At 36.3% G+C, this 17,434-nt stretch overlaps 1 protein-coding gene across 2 annotated transcripts in view; it reads right to left on the reverse strand.

Moving 5' to 3' along the window:
* Positions 1 to 226: 226 nt before the first annotated feature.
* RORA (RAR related orphan receptor A) overlaps positions 227 to 17,434 on the reverse strand; it is a 199,595-nt gene continuing 182,387 nt past the window's right edge. For both annotated transcript variants that reach the window (XM_020968636.2, XM_020968639.2), the window contains exons 3-10: positions 16,500 to 16,641; positions 12,435 to 12,830; positions 7,921 to 8,042; positions 6,842 to 6,974; positions 6,042 to 6,149; positions 4,538 to 4,648; positions 3,128 to 3,240; positions 227 to 2,353 (exon numbers count right to left, since the gene is read on the reverse strand). In XM_020968636.2, the coding sequence (XP_020824295.2) occupies positions 2,189 to 2,353; positions 3,128 to 3,240; positions 4,538 to 4,648; positions 6,042 to 6,149; positions 6,842 to 6,974; positions 7,921 to 8,042; positions 12,435 to 12,830; positions 16,500 to 16,512 (1,161 nt within the window). In that variant the 5' untranslated portion in view covers positions 16,513 to 16,641 and the 3' untranslated portion in view covers positions 227 to 2,188. The remainder of the gene's footprint in view (positions 2,354 to 3,127; positions 3,241 to 4,537; positions 4,649 to 6,041; positions 6,150 to 6,841; positions 6,975 to 7,920; positions 8,043 to 12,434; positions 12,831 to 16,499; positions 16,642 to 17,434) is intronic.

Here is a 17,434-nt window from a genome sequence, read left to right on the forward strand (position 1 = left end):
TGAAGTTCCATTTGTTACCTTGAGGCCACAAAACACATTCTCTCCTTTGTACAAGCTGTAGAAGGCCTCTTCCTAAACCACGAGTATGATATAACTTGCCTTGTGGATATGTGAGGCAAGGTATATTGAAGAAATGTGGAGAAAGTTTGTATTTGAGATTGAGTGACTACCTACGAAAACATGTTCCAGACAGCTGTGGGTGACCACAATTTCAGAAAGCAGACTGGGTTTTACACATTCTTTTTCTGTGTGTGAGTTCCAGCCTGCTACTGAAAAAAGAACCCAAAAACCAAAAACCCAACTGTCCTTGAAGATACATTTGGCACTACTCTTTTGCTTCTAGCACGAAGAAATAGAAGGAAAATATTCAGGTCCTCGCATGTGTAATGGTTATCAAATGATATCACAGCCATCAAATACTTTTTGCCCTGAGGCATAGACTAGCACATGGGTAACAGGGCTGAAGAGTTCAACACACACACACAAAATAGAAAATCAGATGTATGAATCTCATGTTTTGGACTCAGTATGACACCTTGTAGGACCAAAACGAACATTTATAGACTTAAGAGGAAGGAATGACAATCCTGTTCTGGAAATGAGCTCACTGTGCCTTGATATTACTCCTTTCCTATGGGAATGGGGGAAATCTCCCTTCTCCCACTGCGTGAAAACTCCAACTGTATTCCTAATGATATGCCAAAATAAATGGCAGCCCTGATTTTCCTACTGAAAACACTACGAACTGGTGGTATCAGCTTCACTTTCTAAACATAAAGACATTTTGCTTACTATTTAACAAATAAGATAAAATGGTTCAACATATCTTGCCTCTGTTCTACCCTCTGTGGCCTACAAAATGAAAAGTGCAATATTTTCTAGAATTCTAGAATATGAGAATAGCTATAGTTTATTCGGTGGTATGCTTTCAGGATTCCCACAGTATAATAAGAACCCATGAGAACTGCTTCTCCACCCCTTTTGCCCCTAATTCATGCCTCCCCTTAGTCTGTGCTTTATGACCACAAATTTGTTCTGGTAGTAAAAAGTTAATTCCAATAAATACACTGGTTACTGATTTGTTCCAAAGCTCAATGATTGCTACTGGAAGGTATCTAAATATAAATACTGGATTCTGCATAATTAGGGCTATGGGATTTACAGGGTCAGGGATAGGAGAATAAATAGCATTTAAAAACTTTTCCAAAATGTGCCTAACAGTCTACATGCTCAGTCTCCACCTAGAGTTGCAATTATACTTTGTAGGAAGCTTAAATACATTCGTTTTTTAAAACTTGCCAAAAGGCAAAGCATCCTTTAGGGCTATGTCAGTTTCAGACTCAAATTCCATGTGTAAAAAATGAACATAATCATTTCTAGATATGACCAGCCATTCTTTTAAAAGTATTTTTGAAAACAGCAGCATAAACACCTCCTCACGTACCTTCCAAGCCTTTTTTTTTTTTTCAGTTAAACTTGCCTTTCTGGTGCACGTGCGACACAACAATGAACACGCTAGCATTTAATTTAAAGAAAAAAGGTGCAAAATGAAAAGTGCCTTATCAATTCAACAAGAAAAGCTATACCAGTTACTACATTTTATATTAATTAAAACAATATATAAACAATATCTCTTTAGCTATATATAGTCTTCATGCCCATTTACCCTGTAATATATTATAATGCTATTGTTGCTATTGCTATGGACCCTTTCCGTGCTGTCCTGCCTACTGGCAATAATAGGTGAAAAAAATAAAAATCTTCCTTCATGAGACAACGAGCAGGTTATACAAACCAGGGCAGTCAACCTCTGCTCTGCATCCCCAGCAGTCCCTGGTTACTATTGGACTTCTCTGTTCTGACTAGAAAGACTGATTACTCGGTAGAAAGTCTGTGGGCAGTGAACTACAAGAAAAGACAACCTTGTAAACAGAGGTCAAAGATCAAGAAGCCAAGACAGAAAAAGGGTCCATATCTGTAGGCATAATGGAAATCATATGCATGAGAAAAACAAATTCGACTTTTATTTGTTTTCATTGTTTCCCCTCCTTTGCCTGACCCCGACCACCGAAAGATGTGCAGTGTGTTGGCTCTCCAGGTCTGTGCAGGGCCATATAAAGTGTCTTGGTTAATTTTTTTTTTTAATGTTTGTACTTCAGACATTCTAGAAGTGCTTAGGTGATAACATTTACCCATCAATTTGCATTGCTGGCTCAAATTCTGAAGTGAACAACTCCTTGTATAACGGAGGAAAATGAAGTCGCACAATGTCTGGGTATATTGCTTTAAATGCCATAAGCTTTTCTGTATGTCGTCCACATAGTGCTCTTAATGTAGACACCTTGCATATTAACTGTAAAGAGAAGGAAAGACAGAGGGTCAGAGGAGAAAAACAGTCCAGGACTGAGAATTTTTTTTTTAACCTGGAAGGCACCTTAGAACAATAATACCCTTATTTTACACTTGGGCTTCTCTTCAGTCCATATGAATCTTTCTCCTTCACTTTAAAGATAAAGAAAATTAGCTCCAGAAAAGATGAATTAACTTTGCCAGAGATGTACAATCAGTCACTGGCAGAACCTGATTAAGACCCATGTAATCCAATAGACGATTCAGGATTTTTTCCACTGTGCCCCATTGTCTTCCTCTCAACATAATGATAACAACAACATTTACAGAGTGCTTTAGGTTTTGCAAAGAGCGTTACAAATATAGCTAGGCACTGCCAAAGGCTGGTTTGAACTCAGATCTTGCTAACTCCAGGTCTGGTGCTCTATCCACTGTATCACACCTCGTTGCCCCAATCATCAGACCTATCTACCTACATCAGAATCTATGAAAGTAACTGAGTTTACATTTGCATGGTAGGCAAGGAAAAAGAGAGTTAGGTTCATTAGAAATTTTCTCCTCTAGCTTCCTCCCTTTCACTCACCTCCATGCCACCTAAAAACATAATAAAATTAATTTTCAATCCTCATCTTTTCCACTTACTGGCAAATATACTCCAACTAGTCACCACAAATAAACAAACTAGCAAAGCACCTCCCAAAATACTACAACACACACAGAGACAAGACAGATAAGTCTAAGACAAGGAGTCACCAACTGGAGACTTTCTGGCTCCCACCTTGGTTAATATTCCATCTTCCCGATGATTCTTCTGTAGGACATGCTGAAGTGCTAGTTGAATTTTCTGCTGTAATTTTTCTATTTTTACCTTCTCCTGCAGCCACGAGCGATCTAAAAGTGAGCAGGGAGACGGCTGTAGTATTCCTCTAACACCACATAATCAGGAGTAGGCCATACTTTCTCTAATATAACTTATCAAAGCTCTTTAAAAGGCTGACAATGCTGGTGCCTTCCCTCCGAGATCCTCTCCAGTTTATTCTGTCTGTAGTTTGTCTGTACATGGTTGTTTGCATGTTGTCTCCCCATTAAAGCGTGAGATCCCTGAAAGTAGGAAATTCTTTCTGCCATTATTGGTATCCCCTGCACTTAACAGAGTGTCTGGCATATAGTAGGTGCTTAATAAATGTTTCTGGATGGACTGATGAATCCTCTCTACAGTTTCCTTTTGAATTTTGTAAAGCAGGGCATGGGCAATTAAGCTTTTATAAGCATTTATTTATAAGCAATTAAGCCTTTGTAAAGGATAAATAGGGCATGTGTAAGACCCTGAAATAACTTGCTTCTTAGAGGAAAAGTAGGATCTGTTCATAACCATATGTGCTATTTGAATTTAGCATGTGTATGCATAAAAGTAGATGATCAATCACAAAGCATTTATTTAGCTCTTACTAAAGTGCAAGGCACTATGCTAAGTGCTAGGGATGTAAAGATAAAATAGATAGTCCTGGCCCTCAAGGTGCTCACATTTTAAAGGAGACAACATGCACACAAATAGGTAAAACTATCATGGGCACTCAAGTTTTCAAGATAACTAAATTTTTAGATGAAACTATTATGCCCTATAAGTGTACACGATATATCCATACTCGAGTGAGTGTCCTCTCTGGCGAATATTAGAACTACCCTATAGTTTAAGGCAACTAAGGTTTCACTTAGACTTCCAAGTATCAATTATTTCAAGAAAAATAATGTAATTGCATAAAATATTTCATGGCAGGAAGTAGTAAACTAATGGAACTTATAACTCTGAAATACAAATATAAAGAGTGGGATAAAGTCATGCAAGGTAGTGCCAAAATGGTTCATTAAGAGATGGCAGAATGTTTTAGGAGGTACATTCCCAACTTTCACTGTCAAGGCAAACAAGATCCATTCACATTATTTCATTTAGAATCTCTACCTATAGAATATAGGCTAGATGAACCACTAATAAGACCCACTGTGGGGCATTATTTTTTAAAGGTATTATTTGAACTGTATACTTTGGTAGATCCCAATTTAACATTTCAGAGAAAATGTTTTTTATCTAGTAAAAAAAGGGAAGTTATACTTACTAATATTAAAATCAGGAATTCTTTGCCTGGACAATCTTAAAGGTATTATTTTTATTAACTGAAATCAGCCTTACCTGCAGACATTAACACAAATGCAGAAAACAATGCAATCTCATCTTCAGTCAGGTGCATAGAACATAAACTCTTTCCAAATTCAAAAACAAAGCTAATAAAATCTTCACAACCTGTCAAAATAAAAACATAAAAGACTTGGAACTTGGGCTAACATTCTAGAGAAAAAAAGATGTGGCTATCATACTATTCAGGTATAAGGATCTGATTTGAGAAAATTAAATGATTAACCTATATTCAGAAGTGGCAGTAGTAATTTTCTAGAGGCTACTAGGTGGCACAGCGGATAGAGTACTGGACCTGGAGTCAGGAAGACCTAAGTTGAAATTCAGCCTCAGACACTTATACTTGTGTGACATTGAGCAAGTCACTTAAAGTGTCTACTTCAGTTTTCTCATCTGTAAAATGAGGATAACAATAGCTACCTCACAGAGGGTGTCGTGAGGACAAACTGAGATATCCAAGAGCATTTTGCAAACTTTAAAGTGTTACATAAATACTAGCAGCTACTACTACTACTACTACTACTACTACTACTACTCCTCTACTGCTGCTGCTGCTGCTGCTACTACTACTACTACAGCTTTTATTTGAATTTTTAATGTAAAATTAATTTAGTTATGGATGCTTCCTAGTTTACTTCAAAATTATTAAAATCTACAAACATTCTGTGAATTTTCAGTAAAAAAAATATAACAACATACCTCTGTCCTAGTTTTATATATATATATATATATATATATATATATAAAATAAGCTGAAATGTTTCATTGATAGATTTCTATACAGTGGGTGTGGTGTGATGTGGGGTGTGTGTGTGTGTGGGTGTGTGTGTGTGTGTGTGTGTGTATAGGCATTATCACAGAATTGATATGGTACTAGATTTGGCATCAGGAAACCCTGGGTTCAAATACTAACTTGGACATTTCCTAGCTGTGTGACCATAGGTAATTCACTTAACCTCTATAAGCCTCAGGTATTTCTCTAAAACTATATAATATTACTTAGAATGGATATCAATATATCAAGTAGCAGTGATTTTTGTCAGTGTGTGATTTTTATTGGTGGAGGAAGTTCTCACAATGACAAAATCATAGTTCCTTAAAATTGATGTGTATTAACATAGTATCCATTTCTGAGTAATAATTTATTTTCTTCTAAATTTGGAATTCTTGCTTGTACTTATCTAAAGACCAGTATATATCTCATTATCAAAATTATATCAACAATTTTTACATTATGAATATAATTATTTAATATCTAAAGGACAAGCAGAAGGATATAACGTAAACTCATAATATTAGGCTAGATATGACAGGAATTTATGGTACCACATATAAGACCATAAAAGCTTTTTAGAGTTTCCTATAGTGACATAGTATAAAATAAAAGAAAAATAAAACATTATTTTCTAGCTTCCAAATAACTAGCTTCCATTTTAGATGACAAAACCCCTCCAAGTATCTCTTTCCATTGTTCTGGCAATTCAGTTCAGAGTTTTCTTACCTAAGGATTTGAACACATCAGGGCTAGCATATTTCCCATCAAAGTATACGGTGTTGTTCTGAGAGTCAAAGGCACGGCACATTCTGATAAACACCACTTCCAAAGAACCTAAAGAAAGACAAAAATGGTTTAGTTTATAATACTTCAGGGAATTTAATTTTACACAATGAATGGAAATATGTTTTTCAATGTTATAGGTGATGTAATGGGTACTGTACGTAATTTAACTGGTGGACTCTACAGTCAAATGAATGATTTATTCAGAATAAGTGAGATGTATTACTATCATTAAAGATTATTGTCCTGAGGCATCATTAGGTTTTACAGAAGAGAAGATTAATTTATAAATGACAACCTTACAATCATTTCTGCTTTTCTATGAAGAGTTCTAGTGTTACTAAGAGAAAGAAAAATACTTCAAACCTATATGTGCACATACCTGCATATATATTATTTTTAAAAATGGTAATTTGGTATCTACTGAACACCATAAGCAACCCTCTTCACTCCTACTCCATCCAAACTTCCCATATGGTCAAAAAATACAGAAATAAATTTTATCAAAATTTGGGAATACAAATACATATCAAACATATTTATTCATTCAGAAAAAAAACCCATAATGAATGAATCAATTTTAAAAAATTAACATAAACCATTTAAAGTTGGTTTTTGCTAAGAGAAATGTGAGTTAATGACAGCAGAGGAAAAAAAATACTATTAATCTCCCCCACCTTAACAAGCATTTCGTTCACAAGCAGGGTGAAATGGGCCTTGAAATTTGCCAGCAAAGCACATACCTGCTTTTAAAAGCACAATTTGATCATTTTGACACAGTTCCATAAATCCATCAATGCGTTTGGCAAACTCCACTACGTACTGAATAGCTTCTGTTATTTTGACCGCGCACAACTGCCACATTACTTCTCTTTGCTGTAAAAGAGAGAAAACGGGTTACCATACAAAATCACCTACAAACTGGGCATAATTGGTTTAACTGGTCTAATGTTTTCAAATCCGTCTTAGGTTGTAGACTCCAGTGACCAAATTGTGTAGAGGTGTTCTATATCCTTTATGTATATAAAAGCAATAGTTCATCTATTTTAATTTAGATGCAGAAAGTAATTTTCAAGTCCCTCCTCTTATTCCTCTCTCTCCAACCCCTACAAGGTTTTGTTTTGTTTTGTTTTTCCCTGCCTAGGACAAAGACAAAGAAGATATGCTATGAACACAAATAGCAAAAAGCTGAAGTATACCATTGCATCAGCAGAAACAATCCCATTGAGCCTTTGGGAATGTGACAGCTCCATCTTATTCTCATTTTGTAGCCATTTCAAAAGTAAACCCAAATGATGCTTTGGTAAGCCCTAACCTGTCCAGCTGCTTGCCTTATATAAGTATGATCCTAAGAATAAGCTGGAGGGAAGCCTGTCTGTCATGGTCAGTTTCAGGTTTATTCTGTGGCAGGATGGGAAAAAAAAAATCACTGGATACCTGAGATTTAGTTTTGGCTGTATCACTAACTCTCAGTATATATGGCCTTGGGCAAGTAACTTAACCTCACTGGGTTTCTATTTTCTTCCATAAAACTTCCTCCTTAAGTCTGAGCCTCAAACTGGCATGTTTGGTATAGGGTGTTCTAAAACCTTTACACACCCTCTAAATACCTGACTCAACTTCAAGAAAACTAAAGTTGAGACTATTTTACTCCACCTTTCTGGCCTTTAAATTCTCAAATGTAACAAAACACAAATATAAACTCATGCAGATTTTTGAAAGTTTACCTACCTCCTATTCTAAACCCCCAACCCTCACTCCTTTCACCGTTACAAGTGAGAGGCCTAAAAAGACATTCTTAAAATAATCTCCAAGGTTCTACCTTGTTCTGATAGTTTTCAATCTCTTCCTGGAGAAAGGTCTGCCATGTTATCTGCTGTAGTTCCTCTCTCAAGTATTGGCAAGTTTCCATATGTGACTTGGAAATATTCTGTGCAAGGTGTTCTAAGTCAAAACAAAACAAAAAAGGTCAGAAAGCACAATGATTTTCCCCTTTTAATCTTTAAACCAAAAAAACCTTTTTTAAATTACTTTGGCATTTTTCAGAATTTAAATAAGCTTATTAAGTCAGGGTTTCTTAACCTGGAGTTGTGAATTTGTTTTTTTGTCATCGTCCCCCCCCCCCCCGTTATGATACTTGTACCAATACAGAATGACCTAAAGAAGTCTTGGTGCAAAAAGGTGTGGGGTGCAGTGTATGGCCCAAAAAAGGATCAAGAATCTCTTTAAGTCATCCTGAACAATTCACTCAGCACTCACTTTAGGAAGACAAGACTGAGGAGTTCGGACTTTGCCAAAAGACAGGGAATGGAAACTTTTTAGAACTTCCTGACCTTGATAACATTCTATCCCCCTACAAAGATGCCTGGGAATGAATGAACATTAAGCCAGACATAACTAAAACATGAGTGAAAATAAAACCAATTCATTTTAGATGTATTTAACAGAACTCTGAACTTAAGGTAGCACCTCATCCCTTTTTTTGATAGGCTGAGATCTGCACAGGTATCTTCTCTGCAAATGATCACATGGGGAGAATTTAGTCTTGATAAATTAGAAAATTATATGGCTGCACAAATATAGAAATAGATAATATAACTGTTGAATGAGCATTTAATTAATGCCTAACTATGTATCTAGCACTATATCAGATTCTGTAAGGGAAGACACGATTTACACACTGAAAACAAGTAGTATAGCAGTGTAACGTTAAATGTAATTATATATTACATAAGGAATAGAGAATAAGTACTGTGGGAGGTCAAGAAGAGAGAGATCAATGTTAGATAATTGGGAAATGCTTCTTGGAGGAGGTAATGCCTAAAAAGATTTTGAAAAATGGATGTAAAAAGGTAGTTTAAGTGTGTTTACACATATTATCAATGAAATTAAAACATTATCTGGGAAATAATTTCAGATAGATTAAGCCAAACTAGTTGCCGGGAATAATATCAAGATGTAGAGTTTAGACTTGGCAAGATAGAGAAATGGAAGATTAATTCAGTCGTAGCATGTAAAGGTAGACTACAGGCAGAAGGGACTAGAGAAAAACCAGTTATAAGGCTGTTTCAAAAATCTAGATGCTAGGTAAAGAAGCTCTGAAAAAGGAATGGTAGCATGGAGAATTGAGCTGAAGGGCTGAATTCAAAGGTTATGTCAAAAGAAGAGTTAATTAAGAATATCTGGTGAAAACACATAACATGAAGAAGAATGGGTCTGGGAGCTGACTTGGCCACACCGCCAACAAAAATTCCCATTTAACCAGAGGTGGTTACAACTTGAACAGAATGAGAATTGTCTGTGTGGAAACCATTTATAGAAAAGAATAACTAGCAAAATGGATACATAAGGCAATAGAGAAGTAATAATACCCAAATAATCCTGAAATAAGGTACTGAACTACCTTCTAAAGAAACAGCTTTCTTGATAGGCCATTTTCTTTGGTTTTAATAACTCTTTCAAGTAAATTAAAATATTTGTAAAAGTTTAAATTGAACTTGACCAATGAAAACGTTGAATGCAGAATCAGCTGAGTCTGACACAGACTATTGAAAAGTTTCCAATGCTATTGCCAACAGTAGAGGACATGACAAGTTAAACTGTGTAAAAATGCTGTCCTTAGGCCACTATAGATCCAGTCTGCCCCAGAGGTGGGGCCCCAATAAATTTGTAATGAATTCCCTATGGTCCTTTAAACACGATATCTACTTCAGCCAAGACTTGTACTCATAAGTCAGATGATGGGATAGGAAAGCTATTATTGCATATTGTCTACAGTAAATACACATACTTACTGAGTCAACAGCTGAATGAGTTGTATCTCCTCATGTAAAATGGGTCCTTCTTTCTTGATACACTTGACCCAGACTGCTTTCTCCCTACTTCTTGACCAATCAGTAAAAGGGGTACAACTGAAAGTTTAAATGTGAATGACTCACCAGTAGAGGGCAGTGGCCACATTCTCACCAGTCAGTATATTACAATGTTTTTGATTATGACTCGCAACTTTTTATTTGCTAAGTTCTGATGAAGTCTGGGTATTGCTCTTTGTAAAGCCTCTCTAATTCAGCAAATAAGAAAATATCACACTGACGAAAAGTTGGTAAGTTAGTTTATTTCTTCCAATAATGCTTTATTTCTCAATTATGGAAATGAGAAGAAAAGAAAATAACTTTCATTTTCTACACAGGTCTCCAGGGTTGTTAGATTGTGCTACCTAAACCAAATATAGAACTTCATGATGGAGCCAAATTATCTAGCCAGAAATTTAGAAGTTTTCCCATTAAAAACACAGGGAGGGGCAGGGTAGGAGATACGTAAGATGCCACTCTGGAAGGCTAGAAGCCATTGTGAGAAGAATGAACTAGTAGTGTAGCATCTGCTAACCTACAATATTGTATCTGTAATTGCTATGTATTTGCAAATCAAAATCTGATGACAAGACTTATTCTGACATCACATCACTATGAGTATAGAATTTCATTTACTTATGTTGAAGATTTGAACATTAAACTTTTTTTAAAAAATGCATGAATTCCCTTAAAATTCTAGAACATTAGCACTTAACTTGCTAGTTCCTGTCATAATATAGTAATGCTCTTTGTTCTGCATGTCAATTGAATAATAAGACAGAAGTGCCTACTATATTTAAGAGCTCAGCTTCTGGAGAATCAATGTTCAAATAAACAAAAAATTAACAGAAATATTAAAAAATAAAATAAAATCTCAAAATTAACAAAAAACAATAAAAATTGTTCAAATATGATGTAATCATATTACACATTTTTTCCAAGTCAATTCTATTTTAGTTCTACATTTCAGACTGATATCAGTGAGAAGGGAATAAGCTTTTATATGGTACCTACTATGCCAAGCACTGCGCTAAAGTCTGAAAGACCCTTGTGTTAAGTACCTACAGAAATATTGGGGTCACTGGGTCCCAACTCCCACTGTACTGTCATAATGATAGCAATTTTGGTGTGTGCCTTGTAACTTTAGTTATGCGTGTTAAGGCAACAACACTATGCCAAAAGATAACAACAGAGAATAGCAAAGAGGAAATAGAATTTATGGAGACTTGACAATGAAATTAAAACAATCTTGGGTCATTAAAAAAGAATGTTAGTTTTCAATCAAATCCTTGCTTATCTCTATAATCTTGCTTTCTTCACATTTCTGTTTAAGGTCCAACTGAGATTACAAGATAAAGAGTTCTGGGTCCGGTTCAAGAAAACCAACAATAAAATAACCTGTCTTCTAGTTCAGAGGTTTCTCCATTAATTAAAAAAGATGTGAAGATACTTTTAACACTATTCACTGGTTAAAGCTGAAGCTTAAAAAAGTACTCTCATGGATCTAGATCCATAAAATAAGTATTAATGAGGAACTGCAAAAAAAAATTCCATTTGTTCTATTTTCAGAAAGCTTTTATGGACAACAAAAATCTGCCCTCTTACCCAGCAAAAAAAAAAATGTTTTCTAATGGAGAAAGACCTAGAGAAGGCAGGAGAAATCCTCCAAAAGAAGAGCACATCTACGGAACGAAAATAAGGATTTCAACTGCTTACAAAGTCTTTCTGCTCCTGCTGTTAATTTCCCCTCTGAAGTCTTAATTTTCTCAATGTCACAGATCAGTCACTTCCACAGCAACTCACAGAAAGGTCCCAAAGGATTAGAACCTTGAGTAAGGAATCATCAGGAGGAGCAGATCCAACTAAAAACCCACAGTGGCTCCCCTGATAATAGCACAATCCTTTAAATCCTATCAAAATGGCAAATGGCAATTTCCTAGAAAGAATATTTTGTTTTTTCACTTTTGCAGTCCTATCTAAATTTAATCTAAAGCATCCTAGCAATGATAGCCATAAACAGATTATAGTTATTTTCGTAGTGATTAGTCAGTAAAGTGAACAGATTGGGTGGCTAGCGTCCATTAAAAGAATATGTGGAAGAGTAAACAAAATTATGGCTCCACTGAACTCAGGTCTTCCTGATTCCCAAGTCTAGCACTCTTTACCCTTTAGAGAATAGGGCGATAACTGGCAATATCTCAAAGAATTCAACGGTAACGTTTCCTAAACCTAAAAAATTCCTGCGGAATTTGAACTTCCTGCTAGAGACAATGCATTTCCTTACCTTTAGTGTGATTCACAGTCAATTCAACAACTGACTAAGCAATGAAGAGATGACTACACAGGACGAAACTGGAAGGTTACTCAAATGATAAGGTCTGCTACAATTTCTCACAGCATACTCATTAGGAGAAAGCTAAATGCGTTAACTTTTCATTCAAAGGGTATGATTAAAGCAATTATGGAAACTTTTCTCTGGTATTACCTAATTCTGCCATGGATACAGTCGGAGAAGTCTCTCCATTTGTGAAAGAGCAATAAGGGAAGAAGCCCGATGCTGGTGTGTAGTCACATATTGGTTCTGGTTTGATTCCATTAATATCAAGACCCGACTGATCTGGAGAAGGCTGTATGTCTAAGTAGAAGCTGCTAACTGCAGAGTCTGCTTTGCTACCTTCAGGGGTATGACCATCAATGTAATTACTGAGGTCGTCGTGAAGCTCCGTGAGCCCATTGGTGGTGATATTATAGGTAGGTGTCAGCGGCTCTGCCTCTCCAGGCTGCTGCTGGTGATCTCGCTGCTGCTGCTGCATTCGGTGTTTCTGTACCTCGGCGTATAAGCTGTCCCTCTGCTTTTTTGACATCCGACCGAATTTTACAGCTGGAGGGGGGAAAAAAGGACAGAAGCACAAACATGTATGTGTGTATGTGTATACACGTTTATGCATGTACATATATACGTATATGTGCCTAAAACAAACAAATATGTGTGTATATACACACAGATATAAACAACATTAGGTGTTGCTTGGGAACTTATAAATTAAAGTGAAAGGAGGAGACACACACAGGTGTTATCATTTTTCCCCCTTAAATATCTCTACATAGTTGCAAGACAATAACAGAGTGGTGATTATATGGTAATGAAACTGACCCCAAAAGCCTACAGTTGAGAATTTAACTGGGGCAGCCAGGTGGCACAGTAGATAGAGCACCAGCCCTGGAGTCAGGAGGACCTGAGTTCAAATCCAGCCTCAACATTTACTAGCTGTGCTACTCTAGACAAGTCACTTAACCCTGAGTGCCTCCCCCTGCCTTTAAAAAAGAGAGAGAGAGAGAGAGAGAGAGAGCTCAACTCCTTCCTCAGACACTTATTAGGTGAGTGACAGGGCAAATCACTTAAATTCTGTCATCCTCAGTTTCCTTATCTGTGAAATGGAGATAATAATATAGTAATGGCACTTAGTTCCCAAAGTTTTTGTGAGAGCAAGTAGAATAACATAGGTAAAGTACCTTGCAAACCTTAAAGTATTATATAAATGCTATCTCATATTATCATTCCAAGTATTAATATCCTCATTTTACAGGTAAAGAAACTCCAGATCAGAAACTTCTTGTGACATTCTCACAGTTATTTGGAAGTTAGTATCGAGGGCGGGATTCAAATTCAGATCTCTCCTGATTGCAAGTCCAGTCACACACAAACACAAACACAAACACAAACATACCTGCACATACTGTCTTTATGGTCAGGAGACAGTTTACAGATAGCTTATTATAACTGATTACATATTACAATATATATTGATTATAATTCCACATCCCTCCACCACAGCACAATGCATCTTCTCTCCAATTTTCAGATCAAAACCAAGAGAATGAATGATTTCCATTGGGAGACTTAGTGACAAAAGTCCGTCTTCCAACTCATTTCAGTGTTCAGATTACTATGATAATTTCTTAGGACAGAAACAGCTAGATGGCACAGTGGATAGAGGGCTGGGCCTGGAGACTTGAGTTCAAATCCAGTCTCAATGCCTGTGTTTGCCTCAGTTTCCTCCAATGTAAAATGGAGATCATAATAGCACTTTACCTCCCAGGGTTTTTGTTGAGGACCAGGTGAGGTCCTCATTGTATATATGAAGAACTTAGTCTAGTGCCTGGCCCATAATAATGCTTATTCCCTTCCATTAGGCCAGCCACTAAAGTTTTAATACTCTAACTCCATTCTGTGCTCTAGACTTTGACTCATTTTCCTCTGTATTTGAAAGCATCTTTCTTTTTTTTAAAATCTAAAGAAGATCCCTGATGTGGTCATGGTAGACCCTAGGGCATCTCTGGGCCCCGCTTTTCAGAAACTGTATAATACCATTCTGCTATCACCAGTCTCAAGTTATCAACACTTGAATTTTGGCTTCAGGGTTTCTCCCTTGGGATGTGCCTCCAGGTACAAAATGAAGAGGATAATTAGGGAAGTTATCTGGGGATCATCCAGCTCGTACAATTATTTCTCCTGAAACAATCAGATCACTAAGGAAAAAATTATTTATTAGCTTGAATCATTCCTGCAAAAGATCACAATTCTCCACTTTATAGAAGTAGGCAAAAAGACTCTGTTGAGTATTACTAATGCTATTATAATTAGAAATTAGATATAGAAAATATGAATTAATTCATCTGACCTCCACCTTATTGTTTCAGGGGAAGAGAAATGAAAATGAGTTTGTTGGCTTAGGTCAGCACACCAGATAGTGTTGCACATTTTTTTTATGCCAAAGAACATTTATGATATACTACTTCTTTTTCCACATAGAAGAAACTGATTAATATGGAACATCAGACATAGTGATCAAACAAAACTTGGGAAGAAAAGTAACAAAACCTTGGTAGTCCATTCTGTAGCCTGACTGAATATGGCCCAGGAGTTTAGGTCCATAATAACTAGCATTTACATAGCACTTAAGTTTTGTAGAGCACTTCACACGTGTTTTCTCATCTGATCTTCACAACCACACTGTGAGGTAAGTGCTATTATTATCCCAATTGTATAGATGAAGAAACTGAGGCCGAGAGAGTTTAGGTGACCTGCCCAAGGCCACACTAAGAGTAAGTGTCTGAGGCTGCATTTGAACTCAGGTCTTTCTGACTCCCAAGTCTAGCACTCCGTCTACCACCACCTAGATACTACAATTTCCCAAGTACAAAAACTGACCTCAAACCCAAAACAACATGTACCATTTATCATTCGCAAAAAAAAAATATCTTTCCTGAAACAATTAAAAAACATATGTCCCATTACATCCTGAGAACAAATTTCGGTAGAACTGTTATTGCTCTATATGTATAACAACTACACGAAACTTCTGTCTTACCTTACAGTGCCTTCATAATAATACCTTTCCAAATAAGAAAGAAAAACTGTTCTTGAGAAAATACATTCTCATCCTGTGACTTTAATTTACAGGTTCCCAAGCAACACCTAATTTTGTCAGCTCAGTGCCAACAGAAGAGAAAATCTGCTGGCATTGCACATCACAGGAATTTCTAAGAATATGGTGTAAATTGTTTGTGACCTGCATCTGTCAGCTCCAAAAACTTTCAGTTTTATTCTTTCATATTCCAAGAGCCATGCATATATACCACCACCATTGTGGGCTGCACTCTGTGCAAAAAGCAGGTCCACAGGAGTTTCTAAATATTGGATTCCAGCAACAGTAGAGAGTCTTTATTAGACAGTATGCCTAGTAAGCTGAAGTTGATATCTACAGGGTGGTCCTTTAAAGAGAAGCTTTATTAGACAAGACATGATATTCAGTTAGATCTCATGAAAAGACCATCCAACATGATGAAATGACCTCAAACATACATAATGTGCTTTGTGCCCAGTTTCCATGCATGTGAATAACTGTCTTACAATCTGGTATTGATTATTCTATACACTTAAGATAGTTTCCCAGGCAAATCTAGAATGTCTTATAATTGGATGATAGATGGTTTCTCCTTTTTAAAATATTTTTCCTTAATGAAAAGAAAATTTGTTGCTGATCCAAGCTGTGCTTTATTCTCATATACTCTGTGTGTACAAATATTTGACTTTAGCATACAATTTTTTAAAATATGTACTGCAAGTTAAAATTGATTTGCTCTGAATGTCAATAATCCTTTTGGGATATAGCATCTGTCTACAAACCTATAAATTTGGGGGAGTTGCTTTGCCATCTGGCAAAATGTAATGAAAATTCAAAGTATGAAGGCAGTAAGATTTATACTTATGTTTAATCAATGCATCTCCATATAGTGTCTTAAAGTCATGCACTGGAAGTGTTCTGATACATTTTCCTGGTCATGCCACCTTTCACTGAATCAGCTTAAAGCAACCACCTCTTTGGAGATGCAGCAAATTGGATCAACATCTATGCTGAAACAGCTACATAAAGCAGGGGAATATATGGAAGAACTTAGTTCACATTTTAAGAGGTATTTTAACAATCATCCTAAAAAAAGAGTGTCACTCTACCCCAGGAAGAGAACTCAAATTGGGAGAGCTCACCATCTCGAGACATCCCTACAGCAAGGCATTTCTGTAATCGACAGTGTTGGCAGCGGTTTCTACTAGTTCGATCAATCAAACAATTCTTCTGACGAGGACAGGAGTACGTGGCATTACTTTGCTGACTCCTCCTGAAAAAGCCCTGTGATTTAAGTCACAAATTGCAAAAACAATAGGTTAGTATCAATTTTGTCTACCCAATTCTAAAGACAGTATACTAAATGGTTTAATATTTAATGGAGAATTAAACTTGTGTTAGAATCATCTAGGAAATCATTAATGAAATTAAAGCTAGTGTTTATTTTTTTTCCTGAGTAAAATGAATCTCCTGAGTCCAATCCTACAGTCCTTACACATGCAAAGCTCCCTTTAATTTCAGCAGAGTTGCATAAGGAATATTGGACTTGGTCTCCATTTTGTGGCCATTGACGATTAAAAGAAATTCCTTTGGAAAACAAATGGAAGGAAATTAATCACTCACCTGTGTTTTCCATTTATTTCTAAAATATTTATTGCACAAAAATCACACCAAACAGGAAAATACTTTTCTATGTTTTTCAAAGTTTAAATGATAACTCTACACCAGAAATTCTGGTTGGGTCGGGTCCCAGAAACAGCACCGGGAATGCCCAGCTCATTTTAGCTCATTTATTTAGTTCAGCTTAGGTCAAGTCACTTCACTTGTTTGGGTATCAGTTTCCTCATTCATCAAATGAGGAAGCAAATTAGATGACTGCTGACTTTTCAATGAGGTTCACTTATTTTTCTTTCTTTTTCTATCTTTTCTTTTTTTAATTAGTCAGTCAACCAATGTTAATTAAGTGACTATTATGTGCCAGACACTGTGTTAAGCCCTGGGGATACAAAGAAAGGCAAAAGACAGTATCTGCTCTTAGGGAGCTCCCAGTCTAAAGGAGGAGACAAACTACATGTGG

Source organism: Phascolarctos cinereus, unplaced genomic scaffold (assembly GCF_003287225.1).
Source record: "Phascolarctos cinereus isolate Bilbo 61053 unplaced genomic scaffold, phaCin_HiC Scaffold_3;HRSCAF=262, whole genome shotgun sequence".
Taxonomy (NCBI): domain Eukaryota; kingdom Metazoa; phylum Chordata; class Mammalia; order Diprotodontia; family Phascolarctidae; genus Phascolarctos; species Phascolarctos cinereus.